The sequence below is a fragment of the Sciurus carolinensis genome, chromosome 1 (assembly GCF_902686445.1).
Source record: "Sciurus carolinensis chromosome 1, mSciCar1.2, whole genome shotgun sequence".
In the NCBI taxonomy this organism is placed as follows: Eukaryota; Metazoa; Chordata; class Mammalia; order Rodentia; family Sciuridae; genus Sciurus; species Sciurus carolinensis.
In genome coordinates, this window is record NC_062213.1 from 202,941,589 (window position 1) to 202,963,241 (window position 21,653).

Consider the following 21,653-nt stretch of genomic DNA (forward strand, 5'->3'; position numbering starts at 1 on the left):
ATCCCAGCATCACACACACAAGAATGGTGTTGAGCAAAACCTGGCTACCCACTGGTGGGACTTGGTTGCAGGCTCCTGGCTGGGACTGCTTCTAGAAGCCTCCAGGGACCCCATCTGTTGCCCCCCTCATTATTGCCTGGCGTGGTGTAACAACAGTTGTAAGCAACAACTGTTGCTTTCCTGGCAGAAATAACCCTTCCAATCACTCACCTCAAGCCTGACCAGTGGAGACTTCCGCCGTGGGGACGTACTGCAGACTGTCCCTCCCAGGGCAGTGCTGAGCCTGCAATCTCAGGGCACCCCCTGGCTTAGCCAAACCCCAGGCATTTAATTGAAAAGCAGAAGTGAAAGGCAGGCAGGTCTCTGGGTTCCTGAAAGGGTTATTCTGACTTAGACTGGCTGTAAAATTGTGATTGGCCGGTAGTTGCCTCGGCCAAAGTGCATCCGGAGTGTCCTCTCTCTCCATCCAGGTGTTTGTCACTCAAGGAGGCAAGACGCACGTTGCCCCCGCAAGATGGAGCAGTCAAATCAAGGGACGAAGGAAGGGGTAAGTGTGCTGCCCAGGGCAGGCGCCGGGAGCAGCCTCAGCTGCCCAGGGAGTCATGGGGAGCCAACTCGGGGCTGGGAAGGACCCTGTGGGGTACTTGCCCCTCAGCCCACCCAGCTGCTGGACTTTTACAGGGAGTAGGGTTGAGGTTTACAGGCAAATGCCCTTTCTGCTGGAACATTCTACTGGAACAGCTGCTTAAAAATCCAAACTGAAGGGTCAGAAAGGGTTCACTTGCCCCCGTCTCTTAGTGGTAAGAATGGGAGATGAAGAGATTTCAAAATCAAATGTGTTGGTTACAAGATCCTTAGATGCTGTTGGTGAGCGTTTGTCAAAATTTTGTTTTGATTTTGGTTCAGAGAATTTTAGTCTTTTCAGCAAGTAACATAGCTGACCTGCGTGAAAAGAAGATGAACAACAAAAAGGTGCTGCCTGTTTTTCTTTTTTTTTTTTAAGTTGAGGTTTGTTTGTTTGTTTGTTTTAGATGAGGGTTTTTCTTAAGAGATGAGGTGTTTTGGGTCCCCATTAATATTACAGCAGCTAACTCAGATTCCTTTGAGTGAGGACAAAGCATAATGAGGGAAAGGTAGCATGCCTTTATCGACGCATTTCCAGGGATTTACGTCTTATTTATCACACCAGCATTGACTCGTAGTGGAGGGCCATGGTCTCTGGCGTGGATAAGACGGTTCGCCACGGCGGATGGGAAACCTGCTGGGTAGCATGTGGAGTAAGAGCAGTTCCGGGAGGTGGAGGCCCTGTTCCTCTCGCCCGCTCCGTCCCCCTCCGTGGGACTTGGGCAAGTTATTTAACTCTTCTCTGCCTTAGTTATCTCACCTATCAAATGGCAATAATAGCCTGGACCATGGCGCACATCCTGTAACCCCAGCAACCCAGGGTTGAGGCAGTTCAAGGCCAGCCTCAGCCACGTGGCAAGACCCTGTCTCAAAATAAAAAAAATGAACAGGACCAGGGTGTAGCTCAGTGGTGAAGCACCCTGGGTTCAATCCCCAGTGCCAAAATGAATAAATAAATAGGAATAGCAAGCACTCCGTGTCACGGGTCCTGGCATGATTAAGTGAAATAAGGCATGCCAAGCAGCTGGCACAGCGAGTTTCCATCACGTTCTTGCGTCTCTGATCCTGTAGAGCGGTGGAACCTCAGCACTGTCGACATCTGGCGCTGGGTAAATCTGTGTTGCTAAGGTTACCTTGTGTGTTGTAGGATATTTAGCGGCATCCCTGTCCCCGACTCGCCAGATGCCAGTAGCACCTTCTCCCAGGTGTGACACGCAAATGTCCTCGAGAGAGCAGAAGCAGCCCCGGCCCCCCAGTTGCCAATCACAGCTTTACTGCCCACCCGCATGCCCGCACGGGGTTATCTTGTCTGGATTTCACAGCTTGAAGTGTCGGGCAGATCAAGCTTGTTGCCTCTGATAGAACAGGAACGGAGCTGGAGAGGACTGGGCTGTTTGGGGCCAGCGGAGGGCCTGGTTTGCAGTCTGCTCTTCAAAGAGAAATGCAAGGGGTGGAAACGCCACCCACGTGGTGCACCCTGAAAATAGCGATGCCGATGACCACATGCGAAGGGCATGGGCCCGTCATGGCCTCTGGTCCTCTGCGGGGAAAGACTCCTCGCGCCAGGCAAGAGGCCGAGGGGAGTTAGGAGAAGTGGGAGGAGGCCGCCTGGTCTGAGCGGAAGGTGCCAGGCAGTGCGTCAGGCCCGCTCCGTGTCCCTCTGTGGCCATGTGGTCATAACCTCACTGACCTTCACTTTCCCCACATATAAAGGAAAGGGACCAGTATCTGTCCAGTGTGCAAGAACTTTCTGCCAGGAAAGGAAACTCCTGACCTGAAAGAAAATAATGCAATGGATTAGCAAAGGAGACAGCAAAGCATTTTACAACTAGTTAAGAATTATTGAATGAGATCCCCCCATAGATGTACATTGGGATGTGAAACTATTTATTTCACGGAGTGTCCCCCATCGACTAGTGTAGTAGCCTGAGCACGTGACTCCCCACCCCACCCTCTTGTACTACGGGTCCTTGTTCATTTGCATTAACTGATTAATTAATTCACCCACCCCAGGGGAACATTTAGGCAGACCAGGTGTGTCTGGAAGGCTGTTTGGGCAGGGAGTCCCTCCCAGTGTCCTGGGAGTCATGTCCTGATGGAGGGCAGCCCTGCGGCTGGTTGTTACTGAAATCTGAAGGTGTTCTCCACGTCATGGAAAGCAGGGGACGAAGACATGGTTCCTGGTTCCTCCCCCTCCTGTCTCTAGAGGCTGCTGGGGATCTTTGACTCTCCATCTTCCTTATGTCCTAATGCAGTTCAGCACCAAATCTTTTCTCCCCCTACTCCTGGAAAGAAAGAAGGGGGAAGAGAGAGAGAGCAAGCAAGAGAGCACTTGGTCCCTTTTATGTGCTTTTTAACATACGCTGCCTTCATTGAGACTGTAACTCACATGCCATACAGTTTCAACCATTTAAAATATACCATCTTTTACCCTTAAAAAGGAGGAACCCTAGCTGGGCACAGTGGTGTGCCCCTGGAATCCCAGCAACTCGGGAGTCTGAGGCAGGAGGATCACAAGTTGGAGGCCGGCCTGGAACTGAGGGACACTATGCAAAGTGAAATGAGCGTGGCACTGGAAGACTCATGCCGCGTGATGTCACCCACGTGTGGAATCTGGAAAAAGCCACCTCGCAGATGCAGAATAGAACAGTGGTTGCCAGGAGCTGGGGAGAGGGTAGTGGGTGAGGTTGATGAGGGTACAGGTTGACTTCTGCAGGGATGTATCCAGCAGCAGGGCACAGTAGCCGATGCCTCCCTGTACATTTGAAATTTGATAGAGTGGACGGTGACTGTCCTCGCCACGCACACTTGCAGAGACACCGCGTGAGGCGGGGCTGTAGCCTGACTGCTGCAATCCCTCCCCGGTGCACGGGGTCAGGACACCCGCCGCACAGCTCGAAGGAGATGCTGCTGGGCTCCGGGTGAGCGCGTGCACTGACAGGGCGAAGGCATCCCAAGTTCCTACTGACCTTCCGCAGCTTTCACGTCAAGCCGACTCGGAAGGCCAAGGACTGTCTGTATACACAACCTTTATTTGTTCCTTTTTCCTCAGTGAAGCTGGAAGAGAATCCCACATATGGTTCAGTGTGTAGCCACAGAGGGGTGCCACCAAGGCCACAGTCACTGTCAGGACATCGCCATCACCTCTGAAAGAGCACTCGGGCCCACTGGCCTGCTGGGCCCGGGGCGGCCAGGGTCCTGCTTTCTCTCCCTGCAGAAGGAGGATCAGAATCAGGTGGTCTTGGAGACCCTGGTAGCGTGGGCCAGTGCTTCCTCCCTTCCGGGCGGGTCAGGTCCCATGGAGTGTGCCTGCACATTCTCTTGGCCCATGATCCGTCGCAGGCGTCGGGGCCTTGCCGCGTGGCGGCCGCAGTGCTGCTACGAAGGCAGTGTTTGAACGCTGGTGCGGACTGGCTGCTGTGCTTCCCTCGAGGTTACTCCTAGGACAGGGACTGCTGGGTCCCCAGTACCGGGCATAGCGTTTTCCTGATGGTATCCCCAGTCCTTTGATTTTACTTCCCACAGCTCAGAGCTGGCACTTCTTGCCCCTGAGTCATCTTGCTGGGAAGAGAAAAGAGAACTTTTTAACCAACATTTCCTTCCTTTTCTCTCTTCCCCTCCTTTTCCAGCAAAATAGGACAGCTGTGAGAGGGGATGTTCTCTTTAGTCCACCACAATGTCCCCAGCACTTAGAACCATGCCTGGCTCAATACGTTGAGTGAATGAGTGAGTGAGTGAGTGAGTGAATGAGTGAATGAATGAGTGAGTGAGTGAATGAATGAGTGAATGAGTGACTGAGTGAATGAGTGAATGAGTGAGTGAGTAAGTGAGTGAGTGAATGAGTGACTGAGTGAATGAGTGAATGAGTGAATGAGTGACTGAGTGAATGAGTGAATGAGTGAATGAGTGAATGAGTGAGTGAGTGAGTGAATGAGTGAGTGAATGGGTGAGTGAGTGAGTGAATGAGTGAGTGAGTTGGTGAGTGAGTGAGTGAGTGAGTGAATGAGTGAGTGATTGAATGAGTCGGTGAGTGAGTGAGTGATTGAATGAGTCGGTGAGTGAGTGAGTGATTGAATGAGTCGGTGAGTGAGTGAGTGAGTGAGTGAGTGAGTGAATGGGTGAGTGAGTAAATGAGTGAGTGAGTGAATGAGTGAGTGAATGGGTGAGTGAGTAAATGAGTGAGTGAGTGAATGAGTGAGTGAATGAGTGAGTGAGTGAATGAGTCGGTGAGTGAGTGAGTGAGTGAGTGAATGAGTGAGTGAGTGAGTGAGTGAGTCGGTGAATGAGTGAGTGAGTTGGTGAGTGAGTGAGTGAGTTGGTGAGTGAGTGAGTGAGTGCCCAGAGCCACCCAGAGGGGAGGGGAGCTGAGGCTGCCGAGCCCTGCCCTGTGTGTGTGGCCGTGTGGGGAGCCCTGAAGCCGGGCGGTCGCCTGCCCTCCACCTGCCTCTTCTGAGCTCTCGTCGTCCTTGCCGGAAGCCTCCTGGGTTAGCCATTTGTCCGTTCACTAGCAGAGCATGAACAGTTGCTCAGTCACCCGTGCGCAGTGCCTGGGAGGAAGGAGAGGCGGGTGCGGGTCACGTGAGTGGGGCTGGATTCACTTCTCTAGTTTCCTTAGCAGCTTTTTTGAGATTCCGTTGGCATGGTCAACGTGGGGTCAGCTTTATGTTTTAACACAAGTACATTGGGTATGGTCACTGCGCCCCCTGATGACGTGTCCCTCACCTCTACATAGGTCCCCCGTGCGTGCCATGGAGGGGGTCCGCTCTTGGTGGGAGGGCCAGTTAACCCCTCCCTCCCCAAGTCCCCAGGCCGACTCTCCTCTCCTATCCCACCTGTTCACTGCCCTCTCCTCTTTAGAGTCAGCAGGATGCTGCCCACAGACCTGGGCTTGCCCTGGAGAGGGGGTCGCTCAGGTCAAGCATGACCACAGTCCTGTGTGAAGGGGGACATCTATGGGAGACTCAGACAGGGCAGCCCAGGCTCACTCCACTGAAGGTTCCACTCATGGTCAGTCTTGAGGGTCGCACCCTGAGGAAGCATCATGGTCCTCACTTTGGAGAGGAAATGGAAGAGCACAGGAGTTAAGCTAGAAAGCGACCCTAAGAATTTAAAATGGGACCTGTAGGTTCTGAGAGCAAAGCTCTTCCCACATCTGCATCTCCCTGTTTTCATTCCTCTAGGAAGGGACTCCCAGGCTGGGGACGTAGCTCAGGGGACCTAACACATGTGAGGCCCTGGGTTCCATGACCAGCACCACAAGACAGAAGAAAAAAAAAAAACTGTCCCCCCTGTCAATAAGGACTGTCTGAAATGAGCTTTGAGTTTCTGCTTGGGTTAAAGGGGGCTATTTTCAGAGTCCCCAGAAATCTCTAAGCAGTTTTTCACTGTGGCCTCTCCCTGTTAGATGGAAGTCCAGGGACTCAGGGAAGTTCATCAGAGGTGCCAGATAAAACCTTTTGTGTTGGTTTCCGTTTTCCTCTGACCTGGAGCGCCCCCAGCCCAGGGGGCAAGCAGAAAATCTGGAGACATCTGGGCCCTCACCTAGAGAGAGGGTGCAACTGGCGTCTAAGGAGCCGAGTCCGGGGATGCTGAAGACGTCCACGATGCCCAGGACAGTCCCCTGGACCCTGCAGGTCCAAAGTGCCGCCATTGAGGAAGCCAGTTCTCGCCCCGCAGGCTGAGCAGAGCAGGTTTCAGGATAAGGAGTAGCCTGCCTGATTCCATGTCTCTGGGAGGCTCAGGAAAGGCAGGAGGTGCCGCGGCCCCTGCTGCTCCCTGATCGCCCCCACCTCCTTTCCCTGCAGAGGCTCACCCTCCTGCTGGCTCTGGCGACCCTGATCGCGGCCTTCGGCTCCTCCTTCCAGTATGGGTACAACGTGGCCGCCGTCAACTCCCCATCAGAGGTAAGATGGCAGTGGTGGTAAGGGAGACACAGCTCCTTGTAACAGGGAGAGGCTCTGGGGCCTCCGGGGCCTCCAGAGAGCGACACAGTGGGTCCTTGAGGGAAGGGAGAGGGAGGCGCCCTCAGGACCCACCGCACAGACCAGGGGAACGGGCAGGCCGGGTCGGGGAGATGAGCAGGTGTGCAGACCTCGGCTTCCCACGGAGAACACGCAGGAGCCTGCCTGGCGGGAACTTGGCGTCCTGGGCCCCCTGGGCTCAGGTCTTGCGTGGCCTGGCAGTGTACGGAGGAGCCTGGCGTGGGCAGCAGCCGCCCGCAGATGACGCCTGCGGGGCCCTGGGCAGTTCGCCCACCGGAGGCCTTTCCAGGGCGCCCCAGGCCACCTCACTGCCGGTCCCAGCCCTGCCCGCTCGTCAATGCTGCAGTCCGTGAGCCGGGTCCGTCGGGTGGTGACGGCGCCGCAGTTCTCTCTGCAAAAGCAGAGGCGGTGACTCTGGCGCCCTGTGCTCTGTTCACCAGCTCATGAAGCAGTTTTACAACGACACTTACAGTGACAGAACTGGGGAGCTCATCGGCACCTTCCCCTTGACCTTGCTGTGGTCTCTGACTGTGTCCATGTTCCCCTTCGGAGGCTTTATCGGGTCCCTCCTGGTCGGCCCCTTGGTGAATTATTTTGGCAGGTAAGAGAAGGGGGATTCTTAATTCCCCAAATTCATGACCCACCATTATGGTTTTGTTGTTGTTGTTGGGGGCTGGGAACTGCACCCAGCGGCACACTACCACTGAGCCTCATCCCCAGGACAGGATCTTGATAAATTGCTGAGGCTGGCCTCCAACCTGTGATCCTCCTGCCTCAGCCTCTTGAGTCACTGGGATTACAGGTGTGTGTCACCCTGCCCAGCGACCCATCATCAGTTTTTTTAAATGTGGGCCTAAAAGTGAAACCCTTATCATGAGATGATACCACTCTGGTAATTTTTATTTTCTATTCTGGTTTATAAAAAGAAGATCAGGCCTTGGCCAAGTGTTTGGGTCCCGGCAAGGTCGCAGTTTGCTGGGGCTCCCCAGGGCACGCGGGAAGAGCACACTGGCTATGCAGGTCTGGGATTCGCTCAGCCCTTGCTGCTGCTGTGCCTCGGAGTGTGCTCCTCACCAGAAACCAGAGGTACTTCTCTCCATGGCATTTCTGCCTACGGAAGATCCAGACGCTGAAATGACCTGGCCAAGGCGTCAGTCACCGCGAGGTCCTGACCTGGTGTTCTTGCCAGACCTTTGCCGATGCTTCCTTTACCTCAGGAGGAGGCGGTGAGCAGCGTCCCGCCCACGCGGAGCCCCACGCATCTCTGGAACAGCTGAGGTTCACGTCGGGCTCCTCAGCGTGAGGCAGCGCAGTCTGGGGTCACCTCTCCCACTGTGACACAGCATCGTGAACGCCAGGGTCAGGCGTATCCTTGGCCCCATTAGAAATTTGTATATTTCATTGCAAAAAAAATGTTTTTAAAAACATGCACTTGCTCACTTCAAGTCCATGCACCTTAGAGAGCCACCTGTTTACAGACGGAATCAGAGAGGTGAGACATCTCACCTGCCACTTCCCAGATAAGGAGGCAGGGAGCCCGGGGGAGGCCTCGGCTCTACTCGGCTCAAGAGTCAAGACCGGGCTGGAGGTGCAGCTCGGTGGGGGAGCCCTTGCCTACCGTGCCCGAGGCCCTGGATTTAATCTTCAGCACCACAAAATAATTAGTCAAGACCGGAGCACAGACCACAGCTCCTACTCCGGCTTTTGAAAAGGGTCTGAGATAAAAATACACGAACTCTGTTTTGGGATCCAAGGTCCTGAGATCTTCCTGGAAGGGTATTGACCCCAGTTTTCCCTGTGGACCCCCACGGGATGAGCATCCCCAGATCAGAGCCAGGCCTGCAGGACGCTGCTCAAGTGAAGGACTTGCCCTTCGGTGGACTTAGAAGTTGCTAATGGAGCTGCCTGCTTGGGAATGTGACCGATGCCGTTCAGTTGTTTGAGGTTTCCTTAAGTATTTGCACTTATTATTATCATTTTTTTGGAGTGTACTCCCACTTACAAAGAAGAGGTGTGCCGTAAAACTATAAAACAGCGTGGCCTTGTGCCCGCGGGGTGGCGTGACTGACCACGCCTACAGTTCTGCGAACACACCCTGGATGAGCTCACCTGAGGACGCAGTTCTCACCCCATAGCTGAGTGACACATACCTGTGCGGTTACCATCCCCATTTTGCAGATGGGGAAAATGAGGCACAGAGAGAGGCTGTAACTTACCCAAGATCATACGGAGGCAGGTGCTCAAGACTCCAATCCCGGAAGTTCCTCCTGTGTAGTGGGTTTTCCCTCCGTTGAGCTGTTCCTGTTTGGTTTTGGTTCCTGGATGGGGCCAGGGCCTGGGGCATGCCAGGCCAGCGCTCTGCCGCTGAGCCGCACCCTCGCCCTCGCTGAGTTTCAAGGTTCTTCATGTATTTTATGTAACAGTCCTTTATCCACCAGGTCTTCTGCAAATATTTCCTCCCCGTCTGTGACTTGTCTTCATTGTCCTGGTGTGTCTTTTGCAGAGCGGAAATTTTTAATTTCAATGAATGCCATCTTATCAATTCTTTCAATAAAACTGACTTTTATTATGCTTAATGGTTGTTATAAAACTCTCTGAAGGATGTGCCCCTATTGTTTGAGAGGCCCACTTCCCTTTTTTTTTAATTTGAGTGTCAGTCTTGCAGGTTGATAAGGCTGGCCTCGAACTCCAAGGCTCAACCAATCTCCTTGCCTCGGCCTCCATGTAGCTGGGACTGCAGGTGTGCTGTCACCTGCCCAGCCTGCCTTCCTCCTTGTTGTGCCACTGGTCCAGGTCTTGAGCATGATCCCCTTATTCTGAAAGGGACATTAAAAACTTTGAATTGGCCAGGTGTCGTGTCAAAGGCCTGTAATCCCAGTGGCTCAGGAGGCTGAGGCAGGAGGATCATGAGTTCAAAGTCAGCTTCAGCAACTCAGCAAGGACCTAAGCAACTTATCAAGACTCTGTCTCAAAATAAAATACAAAAAAGGATTGGGCACCCCTGGGTTCAATCCCAGGTACCAAAACAAAGAACAAAAAACCAACTTCAAATTGAACTTGTTGGTGTATCTATTTCTCCGTGAAGTTTGATCAGTTCAGTTCCTGCTGTATGCATATAAATAAATACAGATTAGATTATACTAATCACAAATATCTATGTAGTGTTGGGAATAGAACCCGTGGCCTCAGGCATGCTAGGCAGGCACTCTGCAGCCTACTTGTACATCAAGGCTATGTTGAGGGTTCTGTAGATGTGACGGTTCTAGATTTGCTATTTTTTGGTTTTGTTTTTGTTTTTGGTACCAGGGATTGAACCCAGGGTACTTAACCACTGAGCCACATCCCCAGCCCTTATTTTTTTGGGGGGACAGGGTCTTACTGAGTTTCTTAGGGCCTCGCTGAGTTGCTGAGGCTGGCCTCCAACTCACGGGCCTCCTGCTGGGATTACAGGCCTGCACCGCTAGGCACGGCGGCTACTCTTTCTTCTACCGCTTTATAACTCCCTTCTTGATTCTTTGTATTTTTACAGCAAATTATATTTAGTCAGCTCTTCAGGTTGTCACCCACCTTCCCTTCCTGTCTCAGTTGGTCTTTTTATCGCTTCCGTAATCTTGTATCTTCAAACTTCTTTTCCACTTTAAGCATCAGTTCTCTTTCCCCTGGCTGTCCTTCGGGGCGTGTCTGAAGGTCACGGTCAGTGCTCGGTGCTAAGGAAGTCATCGCAGACCCCACGTCATCTGGGGATCTCCCGCCCTCTGGGAGTGTTCCCACTCTGCATGGCGCCCTGTGGGCTAGGCCGGCCCTGTCCACTCCAGCTCACCTTGGCGCAGGGCCTCCGCGGCCTGTGGAGGTCCAGTTGTTCGCAGCGTCCCAGAAGAGGCTCCCTCTGTCCACCGCACTGCCTCGGCTCCACGGGCAGCGAGTGGGCTGGATGGAACCTGAGGCGGCAGCGGGTCATCCCCCAAGGGCTGTTGGATTCCTTGCTTCAGGACCCTGGTCGTTGGCGGTGTTTCTTGGTCCCTGGGGATCCTGCTGTCTGCAGCTGTGCTGTTCGCCAGGCGGCTCTTTTTCTCTTTCTTTCTTCTTAATTATCTGTGGAGGGCTGGAGGGCGGGGACGTGTGTGAGATCTGAGCGAGGGCATCCTGAGGAGAGGGGTGGCCAGGACCACGGTCCTGGCTCACACCGTCCTGAGGCCCCTCCACGGGGCCTTTGCTTCTGTCAGGATCTCAGAGTCCACCTTACATTCGGGCTTCTTCCTCACTTCAGTGGGAATGTTTTGGAAGTCTTATTAGGTGTAATGTTTCTTATGGGTTTTTAGTTAATGCCTTTTATCAGCTTAAAGAAGTTTCTCTATATTTAGTTAAGGCTGGATTTTTGGGTTTTGGTTGTTGGTCGTTAGTTTTTGTTGTTGTTTGTTTTCTTTTTTTTGTTTCTTTAATCGTAAGGGGCTACGTGGGAGGCTGAGGCAGGAGGATCACCGGTTCAAGATCAGCCTCAGCAATTTTAATAAAGCAAAATAAAAAGTGTTGGAGATGTGGCTCAGTGGTAGAGTGTCCTCATGTTCATCCCCAGTACCAAAATTTAAAAGAAGAATCGTAATGGCATTTAATTTTATTGATTTCTTTTGACACTTCTGTGGAGATAATCCTGCATTTTCCCCAGGACGATCTTTAATATGGTGAATACATTGAAAGATTTTATCCGTGCTGTTGAACCTGCTGATATTTCATCTAGGATTTCTGCATCTATGTGGACTTCAGTGAGGTTGGCCTGTGCTTTGCTTTGCTTCTAACGTCCTTACCCAGTTTGGGTTTGGAGGTTACACTACGATCACAAATTAACTTATGACTTCGAAAGCCTTGCCCTGTGATTTAATTTGGGGCCCTTTCCCCCTCTGTTCTCGCCACTGATGCCCTTGAGTCGCACTTGGCCTCTGTCTGCCTCTAGTCCCAGAGAGCCTGGCACCCAGCAGGGAGGCTCGCTGCTGTACCTGGCGGAGCCCGCGGAGGGCAGACACCAGGAGCTCCTGTGAACAGTGACCGCTTCGGCCACTGAGCTGCCGTTTTGCCCCCTGCAGGAAAGGAACCTTGCTCTTCAACAACATTTTTTCCATCGTGCCTGCCATCTTCATGGGATGCAGTAAAATTGCCAAGGCCTTTGAGCTTATAATTATTTCCAGATTTTTGGTGGGAATATGTGCAGGTAAGGATGCCACACTGTCTTGTCATTCTGCTATTCAGGTCCTCAACCAGGGACGGGAGGGCGGTGTAGTGGGTGTGCAGGGAGGGACTGGTTCCCAGGATCTGAACCAGCCGGGGTCTCCAAAGCACAAAAAAAGTGACCTTATGCTTGTGCTGTGCAACAGACGCTGGAGCAGCCTCCGCACTGCCTGCAGGGTGGACACTGGCCGACCTTGATTTACATGATGCGTCCTGCACAGGAAGCTGTTTTTGGTTTTGTTTGGCTGCGCTGGGGTTAAACCCAGGGCCTTGCGTGGGCTAGGGTGGCGCTCTGCCCCTGAGCTTCAGCCCCAGCCCAACAAAGCTGCTCCTTGAAAGACTGAAATACAGAACCTTGAGTTGAGAAGGGTCCTTCCCATCCCACCTGCTATCTCAGGATCTTGGCATTTCCTGAGGGCAGGGCAGGGCCAGGTAGAGGGTGGCCACGTCTGTTTAGCGGGCGGTCTTGTTTTGTTTTTTAATCAGAATAGAATTTGTCCTATGTAGTGAGAATACGATGGATCAGCTCTTGGAACCTTTGTTTCTGGTTTTTATTTGTGTATATATGGGAGAACCAGCTTGCAACGCCCAGTGTCCTTCTGTATTTTCTCACTGAGTTTAGTCACCAACGCTTGAGAAACAAGCTCACCTGCATCCCGCTACTTGACGCGTGGGGACGGTAACAGCCTCCAGCGCTCAGGGCAGTTCCCACACGAGCCGCCCGAGGCCTCTCACCAAACACCGTGGAGCTGTTTGCAAGGCTCACCTCCTGCCTCCCCACCCAGGCTGCCCAGGCTCCACGCAGAGGCTCCCCAGGTCCGCATCCTTAACGGGTGTGCTTCCCAGGGCCAGCCCAGCGGAGGGCAAGGGCGTGGGATGGGCATCTCCTGGAACTGTCCCCAGGGAGCCTCAGCTGCCTCCTCTGGGCCCAGGCCCAGCATGGCCTTTCTTCTTTGAAGTGCAGAATTAGGGACAGAGGAACAGTGGAATTAGGACAGATCTGGCTGTTGTCAGCACACCGCTCAGATGGAGCTCAGCGACCCAGCAGAGACGTCCAGAAGCCTGGCGTTAGGGGGCAACGGCGGAGAATTACAGGCCGGGGAGAGAAAGACAGGTTTCCTGACGAGACAAGTCACTTCAGGAAGAGTGGGGCCGAGGCAAACCCCACTGGGTACTTCTGTCTCCCCGAGCACCGAGGGGGACAGTCCCTGCCGCGCAGCCTGCCTGGCTCAGTAGTGTTTCCTGCCAGGTGCCACCTTCCAAAAACAGGATCCCAGACGCTGTCCAGTTTATTTTCCACTGACCACAGACAATTCAGAATTGATTCTGGGAGAAACAGAGAACAGGCTCCAATAGGAAGTAAATCACGATTAAAACTCCCGACCTTCACTCTTAAGGATGACCTTAGGGCAGTGCCTCTCAAACTATTTGGCCTCAGAACTTCTTTGCATTTTAAAATTGTAAAGGACTCCATGGTAAGAATTACAACCAGCTGGGGATGTAGCTCAGTTGGTACAGTGCTCGCCTCCCTTGCACAAGGTCCTGGGTTCGATCCCCGGCACCACCAAAAAAAAAATTACAACCAAGTCATTTGGTGGTGCATGTCTGTAACTCCAGCTACCTGAGGGACTGAGGTGGTTGGATCACAAATTCAAGACCAGCATGGGAGACACTGTCTCGAAATTTAAAAGAAAGGAGTTGGGAATCTAGCTCCGTGGTAGAGTTGCTTGTCCAGCATGCCCCAGGTCCTGGGGTCAAATCCCAGCACCACCCTGCCCCCAGACTGCAACCAAGAAGTGTATGAATTTATTTTTAAAAATAATAGGCCTAGTACATACTTTAGTTAGAAACAATTGTATATTTCAAGGCCAAAAAGGAGTGGAATTGTTTTACATTTTTGCAAATCTCTTCAACATGTGACTTAATGAGAAGACAGCTGGATTCGCAAACCTGCCTGTGTTCGGTGGGTTGTGACATCAGGTGGCAGGTAGTTTCTGGAAAACCCCACGTATGCTCACAGGGGAACGGGAGTGAAAGGGTTAATGACATCTCAGGATTCTCATGAGACTAGCGAGTCTCACAGGCCCCCATGGCGGCCTCGGGAACCTGGGTCCTCCAGTCAGACTTGGAGAACACCAGCAGGTTGCATGAGTCCTTTCTCAAGGCTCCTGAAGGTCAGCGAAGGTCAGTGAAGGCGTCTGAAGCTGCGTGCCGCGCAGGCCAGCTCAAAACCATCCCTACTGGCATGAGAATGAGCCACTCGGAAAATGAAGCGCTGGGTCTGCCAAGGGAGGCGTTGCTGCCACCCACTTCTCGGTCAGGGAACCCCAGGCTCGCGCTGGCTCCAGGGTTTACTCTTCGAAAGCCACAGGCTTTAAACCCATCGCGCTGCCAGCTGGGAGAGCGCAGTGCAGGGTGTGGAAGGCAAGTGAAGGTGATCCTGCCTCTTCACAGGTGTCCCGGGATTGGGCTCTCTCTCTCTCTCTCTCTTTTTTTTTCTTGGTACTAAACCACATCCCCAGCTCACCCCCTTTTTTAAAAAAATTTCTTTATTTTGAGACAAGTTCTCACTAAGTCACTTAGGGCCTCACCAATTTGCTGAAGCTGGCCTTGACCTTGCCATCCTCCTTCCTTGGCCTCCTGAATTGCTGGGATTACAGGCGTGCTCCTGGGTTCTCCTTTTATATCCTTAAACAAGCTAAGAGGTGCTTGCCATTAGAAAGCAGCCTCAAGGGCCCATTGGGTGCTCGGCAGCAAGGACCACGCTGGCATGTGGGGCCTTTGCCTTCCTTTGCATATTGTGTGCACCATGTCTGGAGGTATTGCTTTAAAAATGCTCCCTCTTTGCTCTGAATATGGGAAGGAGGTTTTGTGAACAATCTCTTTTGAGATGTCCTTGGGCAGATGTCCTTTCAAAGGAAGACAACTTGGGTGCCTTCCTACCTCAGTATTACCAAATACCCTCCAAATACCCTGTCATCAGCAACTCTAACCTCCCCTACCCCAAGCCTCAGACCTTGGTGTCTTGCCTGTGCGCTGGAGCCTCCCTCTAATGCCTAATGATTCTGAGCCTCAGCTTGGCCCAGGACACCTGGACTTGGACCCCTCTTAAGAGGCAGGTGCTCCTGGTCGGGAGCGTCTCTGGCCTGATTTCTTTCCTTAGAGTTTAGGGGGCTAAGAATGCAAAGAGGTGGCCGCTTTCTCGTGGCCAGTTTGAGGACGTTTGGGCCCAGAGGCTCCGATGGCTGAGCAGGAGGAGCTCTGCAGACAGCCCGGCCTGCCGGCTGCTGGCTCCTGATGGCTTTTTTGCTCCCACCCTCCTCCCAGGTGTGTCTTCCAATGTGGTCCCTATGTACTTAGGGGAGCTGGCCCCTAAAAACCTGCGGGGGGCTCTGGGGGTGGTGCCCCAGCTCTTCATCACCATCGGCATCCTCGTAGCCCAGCTCTTTGGTCTTCGGAGTGTCCTCGCCAATGAGGAAGGTGAGTCGGGACCCAGACCCCTGCCTCCCCCAGCCCTCCCCTGCTGCCAGGCCCTGCTCAGGATGGGAAGCCTCTGCAGGCTGGCCTTTCCTCTCTGGCGGACCTGCTGTCCTCGGGACCCTCCTCTGCCCTGAGTCCATGCTGCTGGTGTGCTGTTTGTCCCACCGCAGTCCCTGAACAAATGCCAGTGACGGCTTCCCCTCGGGAGACGGGCAGGGTGCCCTTGGCCTGCTCGGAGGCTGTCCACACGGGCCGGGCCGCCCTGACAGCCAGCAGTGCGCTCATAGCTGGTCTTGCTTTCACACCACCTGCTCTCTTTGTCTTGGGTCTTGAACTTCTGAAAGGAAAACCAGCCTTAATCCTCACGCCAGTCAAAACAGAGTGCTTACCAGGGGCGGTGTGCCGAAGCCTCTAGGGTAACGTTCCTTCCTCCAGACGCCCCGGGGGGCTCGTGCCGTGGTTATACCCATCTTAGATGCAGAACCTGAGGCTCAGAGAGACTGGATAGCTTGCCCAAGGTCTCTGAGGACACAGACCCAGGAGCACAGGCGAGCTCCGTGTTGAACCACCACACCCACTGCCTGCCTTCACTCCTGCGTGCATTCAGGGCTCCTACGCTGAGGTGCCACACCCTCCTTAGGAGGTGGGACCCAACTGAATGAACTAGGTTCCTGTCCCCAGGAACTCCCGACCAGCCGAACTCAGAGCAATGTGAAGGATGTGTCCTGCACAGAAAGGCGGGATGGCTTCTGCCCAGAGGAGAGGGGCCTCAGAGACCTGGCCTAGGGGGCAGTAGGACAGTGTTCCAGACCAGGGCAGAAGAGACAGGAGTATAAAAATTGTGTCTTTGGGGAACTGCAAATGTTGTGGTGTGTCGTACCCCAGCCCTTCGACTTCCCTGTGGACAGGGCGTACAGAGGGTGGCACTTGGCCTTCCCCACCTTAGAATTTCTAGCATGATTCCTGGCACATAACAGGTACTCGAAAAGGAGAAGGCCAAGAGACGATAGGGTGGGAGAAGATGCTAGAAGATGCACAGGAAGAGGGTAGCCACTGTGTCAGGCCGCAAAGAAGTCGAGAGAGGACAAGATGGAGAAACAGGATCTGGATTTGTAGTTGGGGGATCTTCGGCAACCTAGGAGAATCTCAGTTTATGGGGCTGGGGGATGGGCTCAGAGGCCAGGTGGCAGTGGCCTGCATGGGAGGTACGAAGTCAGCCTTTGCCACACACCTAACAGTAGGGGATGGTCAGAGGATCCAGGACCAGCCAGGCCCTTGGATTCTGGATGATGGTCTGGCCTAGAGAGAGATGGTCAGGGCAGAACTTGAACTTGACATTGAATGGCACTCGTTTTCTGGACAAAGTAGGAGGTCAGGTTGCTTGTCAGGAACCCTGGGGTTGCAGGCTAAGGAGAAGGTTCTGAGATTGACGTGTGACTCGAGAAAGATCATGTCTCAACGAGGGTGTTTCTGGTCTTTTTCTTGCTCAATTCAGTAGCTGAAGTCTACTATAAGAGACCAGTGGTAAACCATCAGGTGGTTATAGCCTTAATTTGGATGAAAAATCTGTCAGCCACGTGGCTAAGATCAGCAGCTTCAACTTAGCTCCCAAATAATCGTGTGACTGGGGGCGGGGCCCCACACTCTGCAAGCCTCGTTGTTTCCATGGGTACAGTCGGGCTGGTCCTGGAACCTCCCTTGTAAGGATGCTGAGAGGAGACAGTGAGCTAACCCAGGACAGGAAACTAGACCAGTACCTGACACACAGATGCCCATTATGGTCACCTGCTGCCAGCCCAGGGGAAAAGTATCCCTCAGAGAAGGACCCGAGCTTCTCACTTACTTATGTGAGCATTTTTTTGTGCAATGGCATAAACAATAAGGGGAGAAAACAAAATCAAAGGAGAAATTAATGAAAATAGAAATCAAATCAATCAAATAGAAACCAAGCCCCCAATGAGAACCGAGTCAGCCCCCAGGCCTGCTGGGCCCCTGTGCTGACCCTGCAGTCACGCCCTTGCCCATGGCTCCTGTTTCCCCACGTGGCTACCCACGGGATTGACTTCACCTGCTTCCGAACTGGATGTGAGGACATCAGGTTGCCTAGATGTTTGCACTGGTCTGGTGCTTGGGATGTTCACGTGGTGGCTGGCTTTGTTTTCCACGCGATATCAAATTCATTTTATGACCCTACCACCGCCTGTGCATCCACTCTGAGGGACTGTTACAAGTCTTCCAGGTGTTGTTTCCATCACCAGTGCTGCTCTGGCCATCCCGGTGGTCAGTCCCGGTGGCCTGGGCACAAGCTTCTCCATGCACATGCCTGGGCGCAGGCTGGCTAGGTCAGTGGAGTGTGCCCGGCTTCCCTGGCTCCTGCCAAGTGTCCTCTGAGGGACGCCATGTGGGGGCATGGTGACCCAGGGAGACGCCCATTCACCTGTGTTCTCCCGGGGAACAGACCTTCTCCTCCTCCCGTCGGGTAGGTGCGCAGTGGCCACTGTCACTTAGCCGCCCTGGAAGTGCCCGCTGAGCATCTGCTGACAAAGTCTGCCCGGGCGGGGCTGTGTCCCCCAGGGCGCGGGGGCAGAGCGCCTGGCAGAGGGGCAGGCGGGTCTCTGACAGCGCCGCCCCCTTGCAGGCTGGCCGGTCCTCCTGGCGCTGACCGGGGTCCCCGCAGTGCTGCAGGTCCTGCTGCTCCCCTTCTTCCCCGAGAGCCCCCGGTACCTGCTGATTCAGAAGAAAAATGAAGACGCTGCCAGAAAAGGTAACGTGCTCCGGGTGGAGGTGGTGGCCCGGCCACGCCCCGCGCCGGCCCGACGCCCTCTGCTGTCGCTCCGCAGCCCTGCGCAGGCTGCGCGGCTGGGACGACGTGGGCCAGGAGGTAGAGGAGATCCGGCGGGAGGACGAGGCGGAGCGCGCCCAGGGCTTCATCTCGGTGAGGAAGCTGTTCCGCCTGAAGTCCCTGCGCTGGCAGCTCATCTCCATCATCGTCCTCATGGCCGGTCAGCAGCTGTCCGGCGTGAACGCGGTATGGGCACCCGCGGGTGGCAGGGCCGGGGCGCAAACCACCTGCCCGCAGGTCCCTGAGGCCCGCGCCTGGCTCCCTTCCAGATCTACTACTACGCAGACGGGATCTACTCCGACGCCGGCGTGAAGGCCAATGACGTCCAGTACGTGACGGCTGGCACCGGGGCCGTCAACGTGGTCATGACCTTCTGCACTGTGAGTGCCCCGGGGAGCTGAGGCCCCATTGGCCACCGAGGACGGAGGGACACCTGGAGAGCATCCCTCCCAACGGAGGAGGGAGCCGGGACCTGAGGTGCCATCACACCCCTTGAGTCCTCCTGCCCAGTCTCTGAGCTCTCCAGCTGCAGGAGAGCCACTCCCAGATCCGGAGGATGGAGGTCCAAACCCCGTGGCTCCAGAAACGCCCAGTGTCGTGTGGCTCTGCTCCAACTCCTACACTGGGGACTGGGAGCTGTACGGGGCCACAACATGGCAGAAACAGGGGCCCCTGACTGGGCATCATGGTGGCCCCTCAGGAGAGGGCGTGAGGGATGGCGAGGCTCTCCCACAATGGCAGCTCCACTCGAGCATGCTGCCAGACGTGAGGGCGCACAGATGCCAGCTCCCGAGCCCACTTCTTCCCTCCTCCAAATCCTCCTCCAGGTGTTGGTGGTGGAGCTCTGGGGCAGGAAGCTGCTGCTCCTCCTCGGCTTCTCCACCTGCGTCCTGGCCTGCACTGTGCTGACGGTGGCTCTGGCGCTGCAGGTAAGCAAGGGTCCTGAGCTGTGCTGGCCCTGATTTGTATTGAGAGGACATGTCATAAGGACAGGGCACAAAAGTGAATTTCTTTCGGCAAATATGGTCCATTGGACGTCTGGGGATGGGACCTCATGTGCCCCACCAGCAGCCCACAGCCCCCTCTGCTGATGCCCCAGAGCTCAACAGAGTGGCACTGCGGAATGAGTGCCATCCCTGCACCTGGGCAGAGTGGCTCCAGTCCCCCAGTTCCCTGTCCCAGCTAGTCTTTCTTTGCCAGGTACTAATCAGCTCCTTTTCCTCCCCACAGGACACCGCTCCCTGGCTGCCCTACGTCAGCATTGCCTGCGTCATCATCTATGTCATAGGACATGCCCTCGGGCCCAGTATGTGCCCTGGAGCTGGCCTCCTGGTTTCAGTGCCCGGGTCCTGCACTGTCTGCCCAGAAACTTCCGGCTTGAGCTTCCGAGAGGCCCAGGGAGGGCTCCTGTCCTCCTCCTCTTGCTGGAGGCTCTGGAGAGGCACAATTCAAGTGAAAACAGCAACCTGTGCTCCTTACATGGGCCAGGGCACTCTCGCAGGATGTCACCCATTGTGCCAGACATCCTTGTGACCTGCCATTTGAGAGAGCCCATGTCCTAGAGATACCCTGCTGCCCCTAGAGATACCCTGCTGCCCCTGGAGCCAGGTGCCCAGGTCCCCAGCACCTCCAGGGCTTGAGGGCCCTTTGTGGCCCGCTCTGCCCTCAGGGCTGACAGCCCCGCTTCTGTCCTCCAGGTCCCATCCCCGCGCTGCTCATCACCGAGATCTTCCTGCAGTCCTCCAGGCCGGCTGCCTTCATGGTCGGGGGCAGTGTCCACTGGCTCTCCAACTTCACCGTGGGCTTGATCTTCCCCTTCATTCAAGTGAGTGGGACCCAGGCCCCAGCACCACCACACCGCGACAGTAGAGCGAGCCCTGGTACAGCCCCCTCTGCCGCTCCCCACAGGTGGGCCTCGGCCCCTACAGCTTCATCATCTTTGCCATCATATGCCTCCTCACCGTCATCTACACCTTCCTGATTATCCCCGAGACCAAGTCCAAGACCTTCATAGAGATCAATCAGATCTTCGCCAACTTGAACAAGGTGCCAGGAGTCCACCCGGAGAAGGAGGAACTGAAAACCTTCCCGTCTGCCCCAGAGAAGCAGCAGTGAAGACGAGGCTGTGGAACAGTCCGCGTGGGGCCTCCTCCCGGGACACTCCCCTGACCTGGTCGCCTGTGACATCCGGAAGTGGCACGAGTCTGGCGGGGAAGGCAGGTCTCACGGCTGACCTCCCCACGCGGTGGGACAGTCCAGGGGGCCTCCGTGCTGTTCTCCCATCTGGTCACTCTCCCAGCCCCGTGTCAGCACACCGCTGGACCTCACCTGCTGGGCTAGCTGCTGCGGGGCTCTTGGTGACACTGCTTTTCTAACACACGTAGTTACTACAGGGTCAGATGGGAGGAATCCAGCTTTGTCAGTGACACTAACTCTCCTCTGTGGCCCCCACGAACCTCCTGGGGCCACCAGCATCTGTGGAAAGCTGAATTCATCCTCTGATCTGACCCTTTTCCTGACTTGGAAAGTGTGGTGTCAAGAATAATGATGTAGAGAAGACTGGAGAAGGATCCCTGGGGAGACATTAGCTGAGTTCAGACTAATCCTAAATTATATTGCTAGTGGAAATGGAATTGCTTCTGTATAGTCAATAAAATGGATCTGAGAACTTTCCACCAAGGTGCACCCAATTCTCTGCAAGCAGGGCAGGGCAGGAGGCTGCTCCCTGCTCCCGTGGGTTGCACTGGGGGTCAGCCCCCAAGTGGAGGGACCTGGAGTGACAAAGCATGAAAAGCTTCTCTGCTGAAAGAAGAGCAAAGTGAGGTGCTAAACTTAAGGTTGGGAAAGGCACATCATCCCCCAGTGCATGGTGAATACTGAGGGGCCTGAAGGAGGACAGCAGGAATGGGGATGGGGAGGAGCAGGTGCCCTACACCAATATGGCAGCACTGGGGACTTTTCTTAGAGATGTGACTAAAGGGGTGTGTGTGTGTGTGTGTGTGTGTGTGTGTGTGTGTGTGTCTGCCTGCAAAGAGGGTATGGACAAGAATACAGAGGAAAATTTGCACTGTAGGAAGGCAGGCATGGATAGCCTGGGGCATGATGTGACATCTGGAATAAGGGTGGCAGAGATCAGGGATGCTGGGCACAGCAGTGGGAGATGAGAGAAGCTTTTGTGGGTGTGGAATGGGGGTTCCACTGGCAATGAGTCAAACAACAGGGAAGCACAGTGAGACCCAGAGAAAGTACAGAGCACACGGTGGTGGTTGAACCATCCTTGACCTGCAGCTGGGCTCTGCCATGCCAACCAAGTGAGAGCCAGCCACAGATGGAGGTCCTTGACCCTGAGGCATGGTGAGGTCTGAGCCAGGGCTCCAGGACCTGTGGCACCGTTGGGAACTCTCCTTCGGGCAGCCCAGGAGGTTCATGATCCTGCATACCTACCCTCCAGGTTCAGACCTCGGCTCTGCCACTTAGTATTTGTGCAGCGGGACCAGTCACTTAAG

At 54.6% G+C, this 21,653-nt stretch overlaps 1 protein-coding gene across 1 annotated transcript; it reads left to right on the plus strand.

Moving 5' to 3' along the window:
- The first annotated feature begins 404 nt into the window (after positions 1-404).
- On the plus strand, positions 405-20,840 carry Slc2a5 (solute carrier family 2 member 5). The gene is made up of 12 exons (XM_047527363.1): positions 405-547; positions 6,429-6,527; positions 7,046-7,206; positions 11,684-11,808; positions 15,153-15,305; positions 17,944-18,069; positions 18,146-18,333; positions 18,417-18,527; positions 18,975-19,076; positions 19,378-19,453; positions 19,845-19,972; positions 20,056-20,840. Exons 1-12 carry the CDS (start codon positions 515-517, stop codon positions 20,260-20,262), a joined length of 1,509 nt encoding a protein of 502 aa, XP_047383319.1. The 5' UTR covers positions 405-514; the 3' UTR covers positions 20,263-20,840.
- The last annotated feature ends 813 nt before the right edge of the window (positions 20,841-21,653 follow it).

Excerpts from the sequence above, each read along its gene's own strand:
- Slc2a5 (XM_047527363.1), top strand. The coding sequence starts at position 515 with ATGGAGCAGTCAAATCAAGGGACGAAGGAAGGG. Across the intron at positions 548-6,428 it reads ATCAAGGGACGAAGGAAGGG|AGGCTCACCCTCCTGCTGGC; the intron begins GTAAGTGTGCTG and ends CTTTCCCTGCAG. Across the intron at positions 11,809-15,152 it reads TTTGGTGGGAATATGTGCAG|GTGTGTCTTCCAATGTGGTC; the intron begins GTAAGGATGCCA and ends CCCTCCTCCCAG.